Source organism: Falco naumanni, chromosome 2 (assembly GCF_017639655.2).
Source record: "Falco naumanni isolate bFalNau1 chromosome 2, bFalNau1.pat, whole genome shotgun sequence".
Lineage (NCBI taxonomy): Eukaryota > Metazoa > Chordata > Aves > Falconiformes > Falconidae > Falco > Falco naumanni.
The window spans coordinates 94054069-94073031 of NC_054055.1; the positions used below are offsets into that span (position 1 = coordinate 94054069).

Genomic DNA, 18963 nt, shown 5'->3' on the forward strand with positions numbered 1-18963 from the left:
ACCTGTGAAGTGGATCATTCACTGAGATAAGCAATTCATGTAGAACTGTTGAGCATATATTAACAGTACACCAGACTCCTCATAGATTATAATTCCATTATGGGTGTATTTGTTATCTGTATGCTGAACTGATAGATTTTTCTCCAGTGATGTTCTTTCGTTGCTGTCTGTAGAAGCACTGGGTCAGGATGATACGATGAAAATTTTAGTACTGCTGCATATGCCCTGGCTGTTTTCAGCAGCTTAGTTGTGTGCTTTTGGTCAATAAACGTAGTAAATTCAATGAACAATTGCAGAAGACTGTTTGACAGTAAGGAGTATCTTATCTTCAAAATTAGATGCTCTTTCTGAATGAGTACATTAATCTGCATTTTAATAGAACATGTTCCCTGAATCTGGCAGAATGCTGAAAAGAGCAATATTAATGTTTGGGCCTTGAGATAGTGAGGAGAAGAATTCCATTTTTCCTCTGGTGTCAGAGAATAGTCTGAGATGATGTGTCATGTTGCAGTGCTACTACTCTTTCCTAAAATTCTCACTACCTCTGAAGATGGTTTTGGATTATTGCAGAATAGTAAGTGGAAAGAATCTGAATGCCCCCAGGAGGGTCCCATTGTGTTCAGTTTTTAGCTTCTCATTTTTGTGGCCTTACCTGTGTGTTGTACAAATACCAGCAACATGCCTGACGTGTTTTGGAGCTTTTATGTAAGTTATCTTTAAGGGAGAAACTGTGGGCTTTTTTTGGAACTTTCTAGTAACAGTAGTAGTTCTGGGGATGGATATCAAGATACAATAAAACTGTATTTTAAATGGTGCACTGTAAACTTGATTTTTTAAAAAGGCATAAAGAAAAGTCTGAGAAGACCTGCTGTTCACAATTCTTTGAGAAAATCTGTGTTGGATTAACAGATTGATTAAAGTGAAAATATTTGACTTTTTGCACCAATCATTACTACATGAAAATCATGCAGCTCGGCAACTAACAATGATGCTTAATAGTAAATCAAATTTTTTAAATTACTTCAGGGATGGTAGGTAGCTAAGTTGAAAGAAACTCTTTCACTTCATGGAAAAAAATCTCACTTTATTATCAGTGTTAGCAGTAATACTGTGTGAAACGTAGTTACAGAATCAAATATATGTAATGTGGTAGCACCCTATTCTATTACGCTCTCAATCTGTTATAATAATGAACAACTCATCTTAAGTTCTCAAAAAAAAAAAAGAAGAAAAATCTTTGAATTAATGTTCCTTCAAGCACAGGTGAAGCTTTCTAAACAACTTTCTAAAACTTATTCTTTTAAGGTACTAATATGCTTTATCTTGTTAAGAAATGAAAAATAAGAGTTTTTTTAATGCATCTACTTGGAGTCTTGCAGGTGTTTTTTACTGATGCATTTCTGTTGTTTGCTTTAGCAGTTGACTTTTAGTAAGATCTAATAAAGCTGTATTAATAACAATAGCTGAAACACATATGAGTTAAATAACTGAATTTACTTTTGTATATAGTTTAGAATGTTTTGTAACTTGTTTTAAATGGAAATAAGCTGTAAATAATTGGGTGGGTGTGGGTTTTGTTTTCATTTTGTTGTTTGTTTTTTTTTTTTTAAGTAGTTGGTATTACATTTTCACTGCTGCTTGATTTTGTGTTTATAGAGCCAGAATGAAGACTGGGGAGGTTTGTCTGAGGATATCTTATGATTAAGAGCAATCTAAGGCATTAGCCCTTTTGACCCCCATCTAAATGATTGGTAACTACCAAGTTTACCATTTTGGTGGCATGGATTAAATGGGTGCTATGCGAAGACTGCTGCACGCGTAATTAAGTCCTTGAAAGGGTAAAGAGAAAATGGGTGATGGGCTTAACTTTCTGCAACACTTGCATGATGGTCTTTGAAGAGTGCTTTGAGTGTTCCCTTTTATTTTCCTTTTTTTTTTTTGTACTAACTGCATCAACTTGAAGTGTCTGACTTCTACTAGCTTTCTTTGGTGTTGATAATTATGTGGGATAATGCAAGTTAGAGAAATGGATACCAAAACTAATAACTAAACAGATGTTTGGCTTTGTTTACTTACAAACGTAAACATGTATTTACTGGAAAATGAGCTGTTTACATCTGCTGTGCAAAGAAAATGGGCCCTAAAAAGACTGGGTGCTGCTGCAATTGACTGTATATCAAGTGCCGGATGCTGCATGACAGAACAAAGCTTATTTGCGTATATAGTGCATTGCAACATATTTTTGTCCAAAGCATAAATGGAATACATTGTGGCAGTCCTACTAATAAAGGTAAGATTTTATTTTACATAAGGCACGTTTAAAACACACATGAAAATGATTTGCTGGAGCAAACTTAATTAGTCTGCTGCTTATTTGATGACATGATAAACAAGTAGTTCAGTAAACAAATTCACTTTTGTAGTGTGGAACTGCAGTAATAGATCTCATTTCATATGCTGCTTTATAAATATCAGGTTTTAGTTTCCAGACAAAAGAAAATTATTATAATAGACAAAAATATTTTGTAACATGTTCAAAATAAAATTCGCTGATGGTGTATGGGTACTTTTACCATGTAAAAGCTACCTAGTATATGATACAGCTGGTGATCTGTGTAGCTAATAACCTGCTTGCATATTAGACCTGTAGAATTAGGGCAGCCGACAAGTCATTTGTACAAAATCAAATTTCTTATATGAATTTGGACACTCTACAAAACAATGATAAGAAAATGTAAATGCTCAAGCTTGATTTTTTTTTTCCACAGTTCCCACCCCAACTCCCCCACCCCCCGCCATGTTTATTGCTTTTTCTCTTTGTGATAACAAGTTCATGTACAAAGAGTGTGATTCTCTAGTGAGGTTAGTGTTAATACTGGGACTGTAAAAGTTCCCTTACGTTTAAAACTTTAGAAAGTATTTATATGGGGCCTATGCCAAGCATAGATCTTTACTTAGGAATCTTAATCTTTTTTTTCTCTTAGATGGCTACAAAGGCCAATTCTGCAACATGCATACTCAGGCTTAGAGAGTTCTGTGTGGCTCCAGTTTGCTTGTCTACAGTATGTCCCTGATGAATTTTATGTATGGGCACAGTTTCAGTTGAAGAAATGTGCTTTGTTCCCATTAATTTAAACACAGTGGCATTATCTGTAGGAGACCTTTTCAAAATGAAAAATATGTGGATGTATTCTAATATTGCTTCTAAAGATGCCAATGAGATCCTTCTTCCTGGTCTGTGCTATTCCCTGGAAAATGTGAAGAAGTAGTCTGTAGTCTGTGTACAGAGTTCAGCTTACGCTGTTGTTATAACTCCACAGTGTGGCAAAATAGAGATGGGATCTTCTGGGGTGAGTGGAGAGGAACAGAGAGATGGTTGCACGTAATAAGAGATGGAGGTATTTTGACTGCAGAAAGGAACTGCAGCTTGTATGCAGAATGAAGATCATCTGTGGTAAAGAAAGATCTGAGATGAAGGAGGTTGTCTTTGGGCAGGGGGAGTAGTTTGATCCATATAACTGTGCTGCTTGGATTAACCTTATTTAATAGAACACACAAATTCAAATTACTTAATCTGTGTTACTCTGTCAAGCATAAGCAAGCACTAAATGAGTAGAATGCCATCTTTTGAGGGCTGTTTTGGAGGGATTTGCTTGTAAACTAGATGTTGAGTTCTACATGTGCTGTATGGCAAATGTAATAAGCCAGATACACAGAAGTAGCCTATTCCATGCAGAATTTGGTTAAATTTAAGGCAAGTCTTTTATAACGTTTAAGAACTTAAGTCATATACAACTAGACAACATGAATTCTTTTTATTGTACACTCAAGTTCTACTGGACAGAACTTAACGCTTTCTATCAAGAGCAGTTTACAGCTGGTAAAGTCAGGGTGCACTTTCCTCATCAACTAAAACCATGATGATAGTGACTTGTTGAGGCAGCCAGATCCATTCCTGCTGCCACCTTTGTGGTGGCCCTTGTGTTGATCCACTTGCCCTGTGGTTATGTGGCTGCTGGCTTGTTAGCTAGGATCTGAGAGTATGCAGGGGAGCGTGAGAGAAGTGCCAGGAGGAGGAAAGCAGTTGCATTGAAAAGGAAAGTAAAAGGCAGGTGCTTTTGGTGGCAGTTGGGACTTTTAGGAAAGCTAATAGTTTAACTGAAGTTACTTTTATTTTTAACAATTCCCAGTGTATCTAAATGTTTTAAAAAGCCAGTGTTCCCCATGTATCTTGCCTTGATTGACTTGCTGTGAACCCCCAAGTCAGGTAGTATAGTTCAGTAGGTTCTAATTTACCTGTCTTAGGTTACACCACTGCTGTTGGCCTGAGTTGTAGGTGTGCAGCAGGGAGCTTCAGCAATGGTATTGACTTGCAGAGTTTTCAGTTGTCCTTTTCCTCCCTCTTCCCTTTGTGCCTGAGAAACTATATGATGATTCTAGAATGGGATTTCAGATCCATTTAAAGTGATCCAATTTAAATTGCTCATTTCTAAAACCACACAGTCAGCAGCTTTTCTGTGTTTACAACCTGCCCCTGCAAACACTTGTCCAAACTACTATAAGAAGGCAAAGTGCTGCAGGAGTGGAAAGCAAGGGCAATGTTAAACGGCATTGCTGTGGAAGCTGAATGATACTGGATGTGACGTGGCTTGTTAAGGCAGTATATTCCAGTCATCCTTTTAAAGGTACAACTCTGCCATTCAAGGAAAGGTTCCTTAAGCAAAGGGGAATAAGTCATGCAAACCTGTAGCTGCAGTGCTGGAAGAAAATGGAAGAAAACATTAATGAATCCTTATATGCATAGTTTGGCAAACTGACAAACATACAGACACTGTGGGATTATCTGATAGAGACTCAGTGATATGTAATAATTTTGCCTCTAGCTTCACAGTACAAAGTATTCAGCAGAAGTACTGCTTAAAGCATTTGTGTTTTTGTGGTAGGGAATTGGAGCCTCCAGTGGATGCTTAGAACCGTCCTTGCCCTTGAAGAATAGACTGTCAGTTCTTCATAGCTCACTGTGTAGCAGCTGATTGGCAGATAAAAAGCACTGCCTCCCGGAGCGATTATCACCTCTGATCCCACAGATCAGAATAGCAACTAAGAAGCAGGAAGCACTCACTATTATCCAGTTACAGCACTGCTGATGTTTTTCCTTCTGCTTTTGGAGGGGAGACAGGCAGGCCACTGCTGATCTTATGTCATATCCTTCTGCTCTGGTCTGTTGATGTTTTAGAGCTGAAGGGTGTGCATATGCTAGGATGTTTTGCTGAATAACGCTTGCATGATGACTTGATGCTGTTCAGATCCTAGTTGAGTATTGTGTTGACTACTTTGCAAGGATCTTGAAGATTCGGTTTTTTGCTTTCTATAGGAAGCTGCAGACAAGATCTTGACTTGGGAGTTGGCATTGATGTAGGGTTATTCTTTGGTTTTGAACAGCATCGTAGTTAATATTTGTCTTTGAACATGTTCAAGACCTCATGGGTGTTTCTAGGCTCTCTGAGAAAACGCTTTACTCCCCTTTGGAAGTAAGGCACAATTTTCCCAATAACCATGTGATTGGAGTTTCTGGATAGTTAGCTAATCAAAGACAGGGAAACAGGTACTCTACTATTTTGAAATCCCTGAAAAGGCAAGTGAACAGCATCAGTGTCCTAACGCAGCCTTTCAGTAGAAGTATTTCCCTAATAGAGATTCAGAAGTAGAGTGTAAAATAGTTGCTTCTGAAGTGTATTGCTAAAGAAGTGCTTTTTAAATGTTAATCGCTTCCTATTGTAAGAACTTCATTTTCTACATAGAAACTCGCATCCCTCCTCTCTTTTCCCCATATCCTCCTGCTTCTGCAGAATTGTTCCCAAACTGCTGCGTACTCCATGGTCCCACATCTTGTCTATTGTTCTAGCTTGGGGTTTGTTTCGATGTTGGGCAGAAAAAAAAAGCGAAGCCTTTATACTTTTGCCCGCAGTTTAACATGACCTGCCTTCATAGGCTTTGTGCTGGTTTTGATGGGAAAGAAGTTAAAAACCTAAGCGAACTTTCCCTGAAAAAAAGGCATGCCAAGTATTCGTGAAGTCTATGTCACTGCTGTGTGATGTCAGAAAAATGGCAGCACTGCAAAACACTGAACTTGGGTGAGGTTGGTGTGGGCATAAATAATTTCTAGTGTCTCTTGTGTGTAGAAATAGACTGTTTTCTTGTCCACTGCAGACACAAAATAGCTTAAATTGAGGCAAGGAAAGAATTTCAAAGTAGATTTTAGGCAGATTTTCCAGAGATGATGATAATGAAGCATTTAAGTAGATTGCCTGGGGGAGCATTAAAAAGTTTCCATTGCTGGATGCCTTTAACAGATTGAATATCAGGAATGTCACAGGTATGCTGTTTGGGGGACTGGATTAAATTAAGTCCCTTCTAATTTCAGTTTGATTATGATTTTTAATTAGGTTGGGTCATAACAAATTTGGCTGAGAAAAATGTCAGTTGGGTTGGGGATATCGAAATAGTTCTGTTGACTCAAATCAACTCTACCATTTTTCTAATTTAAAAATCTCCAATGACTCAGGCTGACAATTTCATAGTATTATTAGCTTTTTAAAATGAGTTGTAAACACAGATGTCAGTTTGAAAAAGAGGGATTCTAGTAACTTTAAAATGTTGTGAGATTGCAATGTGCAGCTTATATTGAAAAGCTATTACAGCTTTGGCAAAACTAAGATCTCAGACCTATGTGTTAAAGTCAGATAAACAATTTACATCCATATTTTTAAATAAGTGATGATTTTTCAGAGGTAGTATTTCATGTTAACTTGCCATAGTGTTATGCTGTAAGGATCCTGTTGCCCCTTTGCCAGCTGCTAGCTAGATCAAGACAGTTAGCAATCTTAAGGACATGCTTCACAGGCTCAGATGAGGTCTGCAGTGCCCCACAGAACGAAGCCAAGGTAGTTCTAGATGGTGATTGTAGAAGTTGGCATGTGTCCTTTCCCCCACATTGTGTGTTTTGGTAGTCAGACCAGACAAACTGCTCTGGAGACAATGTGGCAGGCAACACAGTAAAAATTTTAACAAATTGTAATTGGAGCTTGTGAGATACGGCTTGTCAGATACCATAGTTCTGCGATGGCAAATAATTTGTCAAAACTTTTTATTTCCCTTTCTATTGTTCGTCGGCTGGCCACAGTGCCAGACCCTCTGTGTCAGGTGGTCTTGGATGTCCTCAGTGGAGTACAGAGGTCTTGCTGAAACGGCAGTGTTTTCATCTCACAATATTGCTCTGTTATCTCTTCATACCTCAACTAGTGTTGTTGTCCATTTAATCTTTCAGATTCACCTCTACAATGTCAGTTTACTGCTAGTCTAGTTGCAGGTGGTACTTGCATGTTCTGTAAGCTAAAGAGCTGCCAGGAGCACAATAAGCACTTTCTTCCTATTGTTATCTGACAATCTAGCTTTATCAGTAGGTCAGTTTCTGTCAAGATGAGACGCTAATCCTGTAACAGTAATTTCAGTCAATCATCTAATTTTGTGTACCAGGATTTTTTCATCAAAGACTGTTAATTTGTCAAGTTAGAAACCAATGAAAGATGAACAGGGTGGGGAATACCCTGGGGGTGTGTGGGAGAGTAGGAGTTTTGAAAGTACTAATAGGTAACAAGTAGATAAACATGAAATGAAAACTTCCATGTCCTTATTTGTTCCTACCAGTTATGTAAAAGGGAGGAGCATGGTCAGCGCTTCCAGGCCAAAGAGTGTGCTAAGGAATGTGTGCAGCCTGGGATAATCTTTGAACACAACAACAATGAATTGTAGTCAGCCTTACAGAGTGCTAGAAAATGAGCTGCTCTTGTTCTTTCTGTCCGGAGAGCTATTGTAAAATTAAGGCAAAATCTGTTACGAGGTTTGACAAGCATTTCAATGCAGACACCAACCTTGGCTCCAGGTTTCCAAGGGTGAAACCCTGGAAGACATGAGTGTTTTTTCAAGGAGGAGGAGAATCAATCACATGTGCATCTATTTTCCAGGTAAAAACTGAGAATACAAGACTGTAAAAATTGGGCATTTTAGATTGTTAAAATATGCCTGTTTTTCAGTGGTCTTCATGAATCTGTATCATGCCAGCAGTGTCAGTAAAGAAGTTTTCCATAAGTACCTATTTGGGATTTTTTTGTCTGTGAAGGCTCTAGCATTTCTTAGAGTTAAGATCTTCTGTTCAGTCAAAACTCCCTCTCCTTGGGGCTAATACTGTGTACTCCCATCATGCAGTGCCTTTTCCAGTTAGGAATATGCCTCAACATTTTGTTTTTAATGTAAGCTGACACACAGTACAAGAGGTTTTAAGAGTTAAAATTCACATTTGTAATTCTCTGTTATATACCAAATTACTTTGAGTTCTACCAAAATTCACAGCAGACTGTAACAACTTCTTTGCAGCTGTCACTGAGCTATGGGAGCTGTTAACTTTGTGAACTACTGGGTTTCTAGTTGGCTTGTTCTGAATAATTCTAGCAACTGTAGAATAATGTTCAAATTACTGATACTGAAAAGCAATGTAAATCCTGTAAGGCTTCTAGGGTATTTTTGTTGTGCTTTTTTAAAATTCTAAACTCCAATTACAAAATATACAAGCTGGAAAACGTGAACGAACTGAGATGGCGCAGAGGAAACTGTTAGGTTTTATAAGTCACGGTAACTTTCTCAGGTCTGTTGTAACACTTCTGCAGTTTTTTGGGGTGGGATGCTAAAATTGAAGATTTTAATGGGTACATCATGAAAGATGGTAACTGATGCGCAGATAGCTGGTTTGTGCTGCATTTGTTTGTTTTTTCTCCCAGATGATGTGTAATGGGGCTGACGCTCCTAATTTGATAATACTCCATTAAAAATATCCTCATCTGTCTTCAGGGCACTGATTTTAATACAGAAAACTGAGTGTTGGTTGCTTTCTAACTCATCTTTCAACAAATTGTATACTAATGTTCATGCTAGTAATATAAGAGAGTATTAAGTTCAGCAGCGTAACTCAAAAGAAAACTTTGCCTGCTGTCAGAAGTGCCTGAGATACCTCCCAGTTTTCAAACAGGCACTCTTTTATAAAATGTCACAAGTAGTGCCTCTGCTGTACTACCCAGGCACGGTGCTGCTCACAGCTGGGTTCTGGGGCCTAGTAACCCATGTGTGTATCAGAGCAGATATAGTAGGTGATGTCTAAAGTTTAGTTAGTCCACTACCCTGTCTCTGACAGTAGCTGACAGTCGATGCCTGCTGAGGAGACTAGATAGAATTGGAGCAAATATATAGGGTGGTCCATGTCTGGAAAGTATTTCAGCTTCAAACAATTTTTGGCTGAGAAGAAAAAACTTGAGTTTACATAATACAGTAATTACAGAGTTGTCCAGTATATTGTTGGACCCAGCATGCAAGGTGGGTGGATGCGTGTAGGGGGTAAAATGATGGTTTTCCCTGCCACCCCCTCCCCTCAAAAGTCTAGAGTAGTCAAAAATACAATATTGTATTTCTGTATCAAATGTCCTTTTCATGTCAGAGATACAATAGTGAGATGATCTTTTTGTTTTCTTGCATATCTGTCCACCTTTCTATTATGTATAAGAATATGTACATATTTCTTTTGTAGCCACGTCATGAATACTTTAATGTCCCAGTGTACTAAATGGCTTCATTCATCATGCATGCAGAATTTCAGAGGAGATAGACCTGTGACTTACTCATGACAGAACATTATCATCAGCTTGGTGAATCCAGTCATCTTGAACCTAATAGAATACCACAACCATTCTCTGCTGTTGTACTTTCCTCTTCCCCCACTGTTTTACAGTGTTGTCTCTTCACATGTCTCATTTCAGCAAAACTTGTGCTTGCTAGCATATGGTTTAACTTTTTTATTGTGTGTAAGCTTGAAGTCTTATGCTTAAAAGTTCTGTAGAATTTTCTGAGCTAAACACCTATATACTGCAACACCTATACTGTAACATTACTTGGCCTGTGTTTATCTTTGTTCTGGTGTTATTTAAACATACACTTAAAACCTGTAGATGAAGTTAATATTTACAGAGAAACTAGCGAAGGAGTAGTAGTATGTGAAACGTATACACACAAGTATTAAATGATGTTACAGACAATTCTCACAGACCTTGCATCTTTAATTAAAGATGCATGTGCCAATATCCTTTCCTGAGACTGGCACAACAGTGTGATTTACTTGATAAAGAGGAGGAAGGCAGAATTGATTAGGACAAAGAGAATGACCTAAGTAAATCTGAAGTTACATTTGTATTTAAACGTTCAAAATGCTCTTGTGAGTAGTTGAGCAGTTGCTGCTACGGAAGGAGAAAACAAGTTCATTGCTTTACAAATGGTTAGGGCTGGAAAGATATTTAAGTCCATGAACAGCATACTTGAAATGTCTGCTTCAATTGACGTTTCCAGTTTAAAGTGCAGACTACCTTGTATATGAGAGAGCTGCCACAAGGATGAATATAAGTGCCATTCAATTAAAAAGCATGGGCAGTGTGAGAGGGCATGTATTGCATCCTCTGTTTGCCTAGTAGAAAAGAGTAATTTATAACCTAAAACCAGTGCTGGTTTTGAAAATTGTTTAACTAGCAAGGAGGTGGTTACTGAGATTAACCACAAACAGCTAGTTCCACGTACTATATGTGGTAATGCACTACCTTTCAAATGTTAAACTGACATAAAGATGAGAGATCTAGGAGATTAGACAAAAGATTCGGATTGGGCTTGCAGCATTCTGAAACCTTAGAGAAGATGATCATAGGAGTGGTTTTCCATTTCCAAGTTTGCCTTTTTTCTGTAAGACATTAACAATGTGTTTGAATGTCTGGTTAATGCTGCTTTAGCCTGCATTATTTCATGCCTGTTGGCTTAAAATGCTGTGCATTGAGCTGTAATGAGATGCTGTTTTTCTTATCTGTATACAGCTGCTTGCTTCTAAATGACTAGGTAATGAATTAGCTTTCCTGGCATGTTTGAAATAAAAGTATTGCATGCACTTTTGTCTCATGTGAATGACTTTTTTTCCTCATCTGTGTTCTGATATATTTCAAATTTGCATTGTTTGCCTTGGGTGATTCTGAGCTGCAGGTAGTGTGTAATACTGCAGAATTTTTTCCATAACAATTGGATAAAATGTTTGACACTTGCTGAAACAAATAATGTGAACAAAATGTAATATAATTCATTCTGTTTGTTTCTTAAAAGTCATAATTGATTAAATTATTCCTCTAGCAAAACACATGAGCCTTTAGAGGTGTTCCTTTGGAGATTATATTGATGTGCATCTACGAAGGCATTCTTGCCTCAAGGTTACAGCTGTAGTATTAACTTACTGGGGTTTACTGGTGAGGTATCTGTGGACAAATAGCCAATGTCCTTGAAATACATTGCTTTAAATTCATTGTTAGCTAATGACCTTGATTTACTTGAAGAAATTTAATCTTTATGTATACATCTGGTGAAAATTACCTACAACTTTGAATTGGCAGTGGAAACAGTATTACTGAACTGCTCCAAAAATAGTAGCACCACAGTGTAATATATTTCTTGATAGGGTGCTGAGCAGCTTTTTTTTTCCAGGTAAATTAGTGAATATCATGTGTCACCACTGAGTAACTAGAAGAGTTCTCTACTGTCTAATCAATTTAAAACTGAAAAGTTGTTTTACTACAGATGTTTTTAAGACCCTGAAATGCTTGAGAGTTTATATCCTGTTAGAATACTCTTGAGTTCTGTTGCTATAGTTAGTTAAGAATGTAGGATTTTTATTTATTTATTTTTTAGTAAAATGCTTCAAGTTGGTGGGTAGGGGAGACCATGTCCTCTAAAATGAATGCAAGAAAATCATCTGGGAATATAATGCCATGTTATAGTAAAAATGCTACATAGCCTTTACTTCAGTCAGTGTCTTCCTTTGGGGGGATTTGTGTTAAAATACACATGTAAGTCTTTAATCCTGTCTGCCATCCTCTCTGGCTTTATCAGTGTCACTGCAGTTCTGAGAATGCTTAAATATTGCATCAGTGAGACAAAAAAACACTACATCTTTAATGCACTGAGTTTTCAGTTTAAACTTGCCTTTTCCTTGCAATTTCTTATTTGCTGATGGATTTTGGGAGCCATCTTGAAATGCTCAGAGGTGGCCTGTTCCAAGCACTGACTGACTTCCAAATTAAGTTGCTGTTAAAATATAGTTTGTTCCTTCAGGACTGAATCACCTTAAACATGAGCTGAATGAGGACTGTAAACTCAGTCATTTGTGCTGCATAGTCAGGGTTGATAGAGATGATGTTCTGGTGTTATCTGCAAGATTTAAGGTGTTATAATTATGTATTTTACTGACAGATTTTTTCTAATACATATTTAGAAAACAGTTGAAAAAAATATTTGTTCGCTGCCTTAACTATTATCTGCCTTTTTTTCTGCTTCATGACATGTCTTGTTTTAGGATGCTAAAGTAAGTTTATTCATACTGTGGATACCAAAACTGTTTATGTTTCTGTAAGGACACAGTATCCCTTCTTATTTACTATGATATTGTTAATAATTATGGAAAAGGACAGCCTAATGATTCCAATTAAACTACTGTTTATTTTCAGATGCTCTAAGACTAATGGATACAAAACTGATAATAACCCTTTGGAATTTTGTATTAAACAACTTGCTTTTGAATCTAAACAAAGCTTTTAAGATTAGAATTAGGTACTGAAATTTTATGCCTGGTGTGGAATAAAACAATTTCCGTCCTGGCAATTCCTCCGTTTCTATAGGTCTCAATTTCTTGTGACCAGGTGTACCGAGGTACCTTGACCTGGCTTCATGAACGAAGCACGGGAATGGTATAAAGAACCTAGACTCATTATGAATAGCTTAAGGGATACTGTATCTTAGTTGCATCAGTCATTTATTTCATCTATTTTTTCATTCTTCCCTAGCAAATTTTGAGACCCATGAAACAATCCACCACAAAAAATCACTGACTCCGCTGCAAGCCGCTTCCCCATCTCTCCCCAATTCATCTCTCTGTTACTGGGCTGTGATTTGTTCCCTGCTGGTACATCTGAATTGCTTTATTTTTATTGCACTGAAGGGCAATAAAATCTACCAGCTATTCCTGTGAACCATGACAATCTAATTAACAGCTCTTTGAAAAGTGCAGCTAATACCATGTTTGCAAACTGCAGTACTTACATATTTTCATATCTTTCAGCTTTTTTTTAAGTAAGCATCTTTCATACTAACTCATGTGTGGTACTGTTCAATAGAAGCACAGGGTCCATTTACCACTGTCTCACATTTTCCCTCCGTAGGAAGCAGAGACCCCACGTAGTGTACTTGAAGAAATTGGATTGACATAAACCTTCACTTCAGCTGATGACATCTCAGTGTTCCATACTGTAAATGTTCACTGCCTTCATTGTAATGTTTAGCTAATGGTGTAAGATGCTGTTTGTCAGTATTACTGTTTTGCTAACCTGCTTCATTCAGGCCTACAAGAAAAATACTCCTTTTTGAAAAGGGAACAAGAAACTAAAGTACAAAAATCATAAATGAAAGGGAATTAGATTTAAATTGACTCGGTGTCTCCCTTCACTGCATTTACAGAAAAATTGCATTTGACTTCAATAAGTGTACTGTTTTTTATAAGCAAACTTAACTTCAGGAAATGTATCATTATGACATAGCATATCTAAATGGAAAGCAACTACATGGACAACTGCAAATATGAAATATTATGGTGTAGAAATTGTGTTTATGCAACCAAAGACTTTTGTTCCATCTACATTTTAGTCACCACTTGTGATAATTCTACTTATTTCAGTTAATGCATAAAGATTGGAAATACCTGTTTACTACTGAATTTGTCATTATACCAAAGAATCCTGTTAGGATCTGCATATCAAACTGCTAAAAACTGTTAAGGTGATACTACTTTTTGCTGGAAAACTGCAAACTGATCAATTAACTAGAAATGAAGGTGTATTTAAGTGTAGCTACCTTGAGTAAAACTGTGCAAGTTTGTATACTAAAGAGGGAATGCATGTCGTTAAAAAAATAAATAATAAAATTCTAAGTTAGCAAACTATCTTTAGATCTGATCTTGGCTTGCTCTGAACATAAACACAGAAAGGAGGTAGGCTTTCTAAATGTATAGAGAGGTGTGTAATGAAGATTGGATACTTTCGAAGATGGGAAAGAAGGAGCTTTGCAAAAGGGACTTTTTATTATTTCAAACTCTACAAATTAATTTGTATTTATTGGTGTTTTATAGTTAGGCTTTCAGGGTGTATAGGTACCTTTAAAGAAAGTACACCAAGTGTCAATGTCATTTTAACTGCTTTTCTTGACTTAGACCTTTAACATGTGACACATCCCCTATGAAATTCCTGCGTGATGTACAGTCGAACCGCCTCATTTGCAGTGAGAGCTTTTAAATACTAGATTTGTATAGTAGATTCACTGCAAATCATGTAAAGTGATAGCAAGTCATATTTTAACACTTTGAGCAGACTTTCAGTAATTGCAAACTAAACCTTTTTTCACCTGAGGAAATCTGATTCATGTACGCTTCTGAGTTTTGAGGAGATAGTGCCATGCTTTGGAGTAGCCAAATTCTGTGTGTCTGCAGGGTCCCTGAGAACGCAGGGCTGCTTCCCTCCCTCCCTTCCCAGTAACTTCACTCTAGGAGTCAATGTTTTGGCTTGTTCACCAGTAAGTAGTGCCACGTTTTCACAAAACTTATGCTTTGGCATTGCTGTGGGAAGCAGTCATGCACTGTGAGCATAAGCTTTTACATGGCCATCTGGAAAGCGAGGCTGTGGGCTTGATGCGATTTAGGTTAAATTTAACCCACTGGGGCAGTCCCCTGATCCAGATCCCAGTACAATGCTTGTGGCAGCAGAAGGGCCAGCTGGGGCAGGGGTGGCTCTGCATGCCTGCGTGGCAGTGCCAGGATGGAGCTTGTGCATTCAGTGTTACAATTAGTCTACTTAACGCTTTCCCTGGGATTTAAACGTACCAGACTGCCAGAGACTGTCTCTATCTAGGGCATGCAAAAGCAGTGGCTTGCATTTCCCCAGTGCCCAACGTGCAGGGATGGACGAGGATAAAGTGGTAGCAGAATGATCCTCTGTGTGTGATTGAAGTGCTGAAATTACCTTCAGTCAAACCCGAAGCAATTTTGTATGTATTCAACATGTTTTTAAAGTTTACACTGTCACTTGTATGTGCTTGGCTGGATTAGGCTTTGTTGTGATTGTGACAAACTGTTTGACCTGTCTGTCACATTGGTTTAGTTGTAATAAATGTCCACTTTTACACCATTGCTGTGTGTTTATATGTAATTAGTTCTGGTGTTTGCAAAGGAAATAAGAGGCTACTCGGTGCTAGCTTAAAAAAAGGGAAATTTTATTACAGTGCTTAACCTGTTCTTGAGCACTTTATTAAAAAATGTGAGTATACTGTGTCCAAGATCAGTTATTTACATCTGTTTAAATTGTACAGAAAGCAATAAATTAGCAAGTTTTTGGAAGGCTTACCACATTAAACATGAAATTTATTAAAGTGAATGTTAAATTGATGCGGTGGTGCCACTTCATTTGAAAATTAAAACAAATGACATGTTGAGGGAGGGTTCTGGGTAATACAGACTGAATATTCAGTTCCTTACATGGAATATGAGCAGATCAATGAAATGTTCACAATCATAGTCTCAACCAAAAATTTTTCAGATTAATCTGTTCTCCAGCTTTCTAAAAGAACTGAACTGGTTGACATTACCAGCAAAAGCACGGGGAAGGCTTACCATCTTTGGGCATTTCTTAAATCTAATATGAAATAAAATTTGTTTCTCAAATTTTCTATCTTATGGGGAAGGGGTTGGGGGAAGCTAAAGAATCAGAATTTCTGGATTGTTTAGACGAGTGATTGTTGGCTTGAGTGTCTTCCACTTTGTCACTGAATTGGAGTCTTAACTGGAGGAGGCTTTCCTACACATCTGCTGTTCCTTTTGGGTCAAGACCGTGATGATGGTCAGTCACCCTGGGGCTGCCTTTGTGCAGTTACCATGTGCCACGGGTCACACTTGTAGGGCTCGCTTTGCAACCTGTCTGGTCCTATGCTGAAGGGTAACTTGTCAGTGTTACATCCTTTCTTTCTTTTTTTTTTTTGAGATGGATGCTGAATTCAGCTGATACATCAGTGCTGAAGAGAAGGATATGTGGAATAGTAGGGGTTTATTTTAATAACAACAAACTTACAGTGAAAGCAAAATCAGCTGCACTCTTTAGATGATGTAAAAAAGTAAATTAAGCTTCTAAGTTATTAACTAGCGTAGGCTTTCATGTTTTATAAGAAGTGCTGATCCAGGACAAGAAGCAATAGCATCTTTAAGCAGGCTTTTGCATTTCTGTTGAAAAATGGTTGTTTAGCACACAGGAATGTCACTAGTAAACTTCGGGGCAATTTCTGATACGTTGCATGTGGTAATGCAAAACTGCATCTGAGAAAGACGTGCTGCCATCCAAGGATGTAACGCCAAGAAGTTACTCAGGATGCATCTCAGACCATCTGCCCTGTAAGCGAGGGAAGGGGTCAGGGAGGGAAGACCCTTCCCGGTGTGCTGCTTTCCTCTCCATGGGAGGTGCAGCCTCGGTGGGGCAGCCCCCTCGCCCCCGCGATGGTGGTGAGCCACTCCGGACGTGCAGAAAGGGAAACGGTACCAACTGCCAGCCCCAACAGGGAGGAGGCGAGCCCGGTTCCCCGATGCCTAAACGCTGCAGTGCTACTGCCGGTCTCCGTTCCCTTTCTGCCACAGGGAAAAGGTGGGAGCTGTGCCCACTCCCCATCCCGGCTGTGCAGCCAGCTGTCTGGCAGCCCCCCCGGAGGGTCCCCGCTGGCGCCCTAACCACCTCCCTGCAGCTCTGTGTAAATGCTGCTTTCCTCATCACAGCTCCAAAGCACCTCAGCCAGCCTTGCAGCAGTCACAACTGAAAGGAATTTTGGAAGTCACTGCTTTTAAGCAGTCATTAAAAACAAAACAAAGCTTGGCCAATATTCACTTCATAGGGTCCTTTTATGTGGGATACGCAGAATAACACACAGTGAGAACAAGCTATTCCTTGCCAATTTAAATCCTTTCTGTGGTGGTCTGGGGCTTCTCCCCTCTGGTAAAAGAAGAATTAAGCTTAACATTTAAGAACTTCTAGTCTCTTTGTCTCTTCAGAATAAATAGCTAAATCAGCTAATAAAGAAACACAAAACCATGCATATAACACTACTTAAGATAATGAAGTAGGGAAACAATACTGAAATATATGAACTCTGAAGTTAGAAAACTGGTTGAAGTCCAGGTTTCATGCTAACAAATGCAAACTAAACGTCAGATCTACAGCACTCAATTTCTGTGTCATATACAGAATGCATGTGAAAGTGAATGATAATTACAGCTACCAGTCCTACACTGCACAGGTACAGCCAGCAAGTTTGGGTCCAGACCTCAAGAAAGAAAAGCTGAAGCTTCAGCCACTATAGTAGCAGAAATAAAGTATATTTAAATTTTTACATGCATCTCTGATCAAGTCTTTTTTTTTTTTCAATTATAAAAACTTTTTTTTTTTTAAAAAAATACAGCTGCTCAGCTTTCCAGATCCCATTACAAAACTGTGGGGACAAGGAGCCTAATTACCTGTGGAATTCTCACGTGGGTGTTAGTTGGCACTTAAGTTTCTAATCCTAAAGCCTGCTTTGCTTCTTTCGTCTGACTGGTCACGAGTTCCCACCACCCATTCCACCACTTTGAGCTCAGTAATTGATTTTGCTCAGATATTGCCCAACGAAAGCCTGCCACACGACACGGGCCATACAACGTGCTGCGAGTGGTGTAAGTTGACTATTCCCACCCCAGAGCCTTAACCAGCAGGCTAGGTCAGCAGCGTGAGTGGTGGGAAGCAGGGCAGCACCAGCGAAAGGAAGATGTTACCGGCCTGCTGGTGGTCATCTCGGCAAGTAGGAAACGTCAGTTCAATTCCGCTCCAGGGAACTGAACCAGAGTTTGCCACCTTCTGCACAAGTGACCCAACTGGACAAGTTGAGCATCTATGAAAAAATAGAAACCTCAGGGAAAAATCTGTCTGTAAGGTCTAGTCAGAAAAAGATACATTATGAGAAATTGATGGTCACAAATTTCTCAAAGATAATTTAAAACTTGGTGCTGTCTATCCTTGGAAATACGCTTTCAAACAAAGTTATTATTTCAAAAGTTAGGCTATTAAATTACAGTTCCTACATCTGTTAATAACTAAAACATTTAATCAAATTAACTAAGCTACAATTCCGCCTACGGTTATGACAATATATAGTGAAAGTTGGGTTTGAACTGAACATCAATATATAGCACTTTTGTTGTATTACTCCATATTGGACAACAGTTACACATGGAAGAAGGAAAATGTATAATCAGCATGCTAGGTGCAGTATGCATTTAGAAAAGCAAAAATATATATATTATATCCAGAAGCAATGCTCATTCACTCTTAACTATCCTTGGGGGAAAAACGTTGCTGTGAGGAATGCTATCGTCAAGTTTGGATATCCAGATTTTCTACAGGACTTTTATGTTACATTATTGGAGTCGTAACGAGGATGTATTTGGGGGCACTCCATGCCTACCTCAGGCTTCTAACTTGGGCAGTCTGAACAGTACTCTGAAGGCAGGAGCCCAGGTTCTTTGGGGAGGCTACAGAGAACGATGTATTTCTGCAGACTGTTCAGGGAACCTGCACCTTCAGTGCCACAAACTGCTCTCTCCGAGCATCTAAGGACACCAAGTTAAATACCTGAAGTTAAGCAGCGTGAAGTACAGTCCATTTAACTGCACAAATCTTTCATGTGCAAGTGAAGAAATATTTGTAAGGATTTACCTGATTGCAG

General features: G+C 38.5%; 1 protein-coding gene across 8 annotated transcripts in view; it reads left to right on the plus strand.

The window, feature by feature from the left end:
* AP1S2 (adaptor related protein complex 1 subunit sigma 2) overlaps window positions 1–15356 on the plus strand; it is a 32488-nt gene extending 17132 nt beyond the window's left edge. Inside the window, exons 5-7 of one of the 8 annotated variants that reach the window (XR_005826182.1) lie at window positions 1657–1751; window positions 12482–12490; window positions 13344–13453. Coding sequence is in view for 3 of the 8 variants with exons in the window: in XM_040582672.1 (XP_040438606.1) it covers window positions 12482–12490; window positions 13344–13391 (57 nt within the window). In the remaining 5 variants the exon portion in view is untranslated. Of the gene's footprint in view, window positions 1–1656; window positions 1752–9634; window positions 11030–12481; window positions 12491–13343 lie in introns of those variants that run through there. The other 7 variants (XR_005826184.1, XR_005826183.1, XM_040582672.1 and 4 more) reach the window with 7 other exon arrangements.
* Window positions 15357–18963: the final 3607 nt, after the last annotated feature.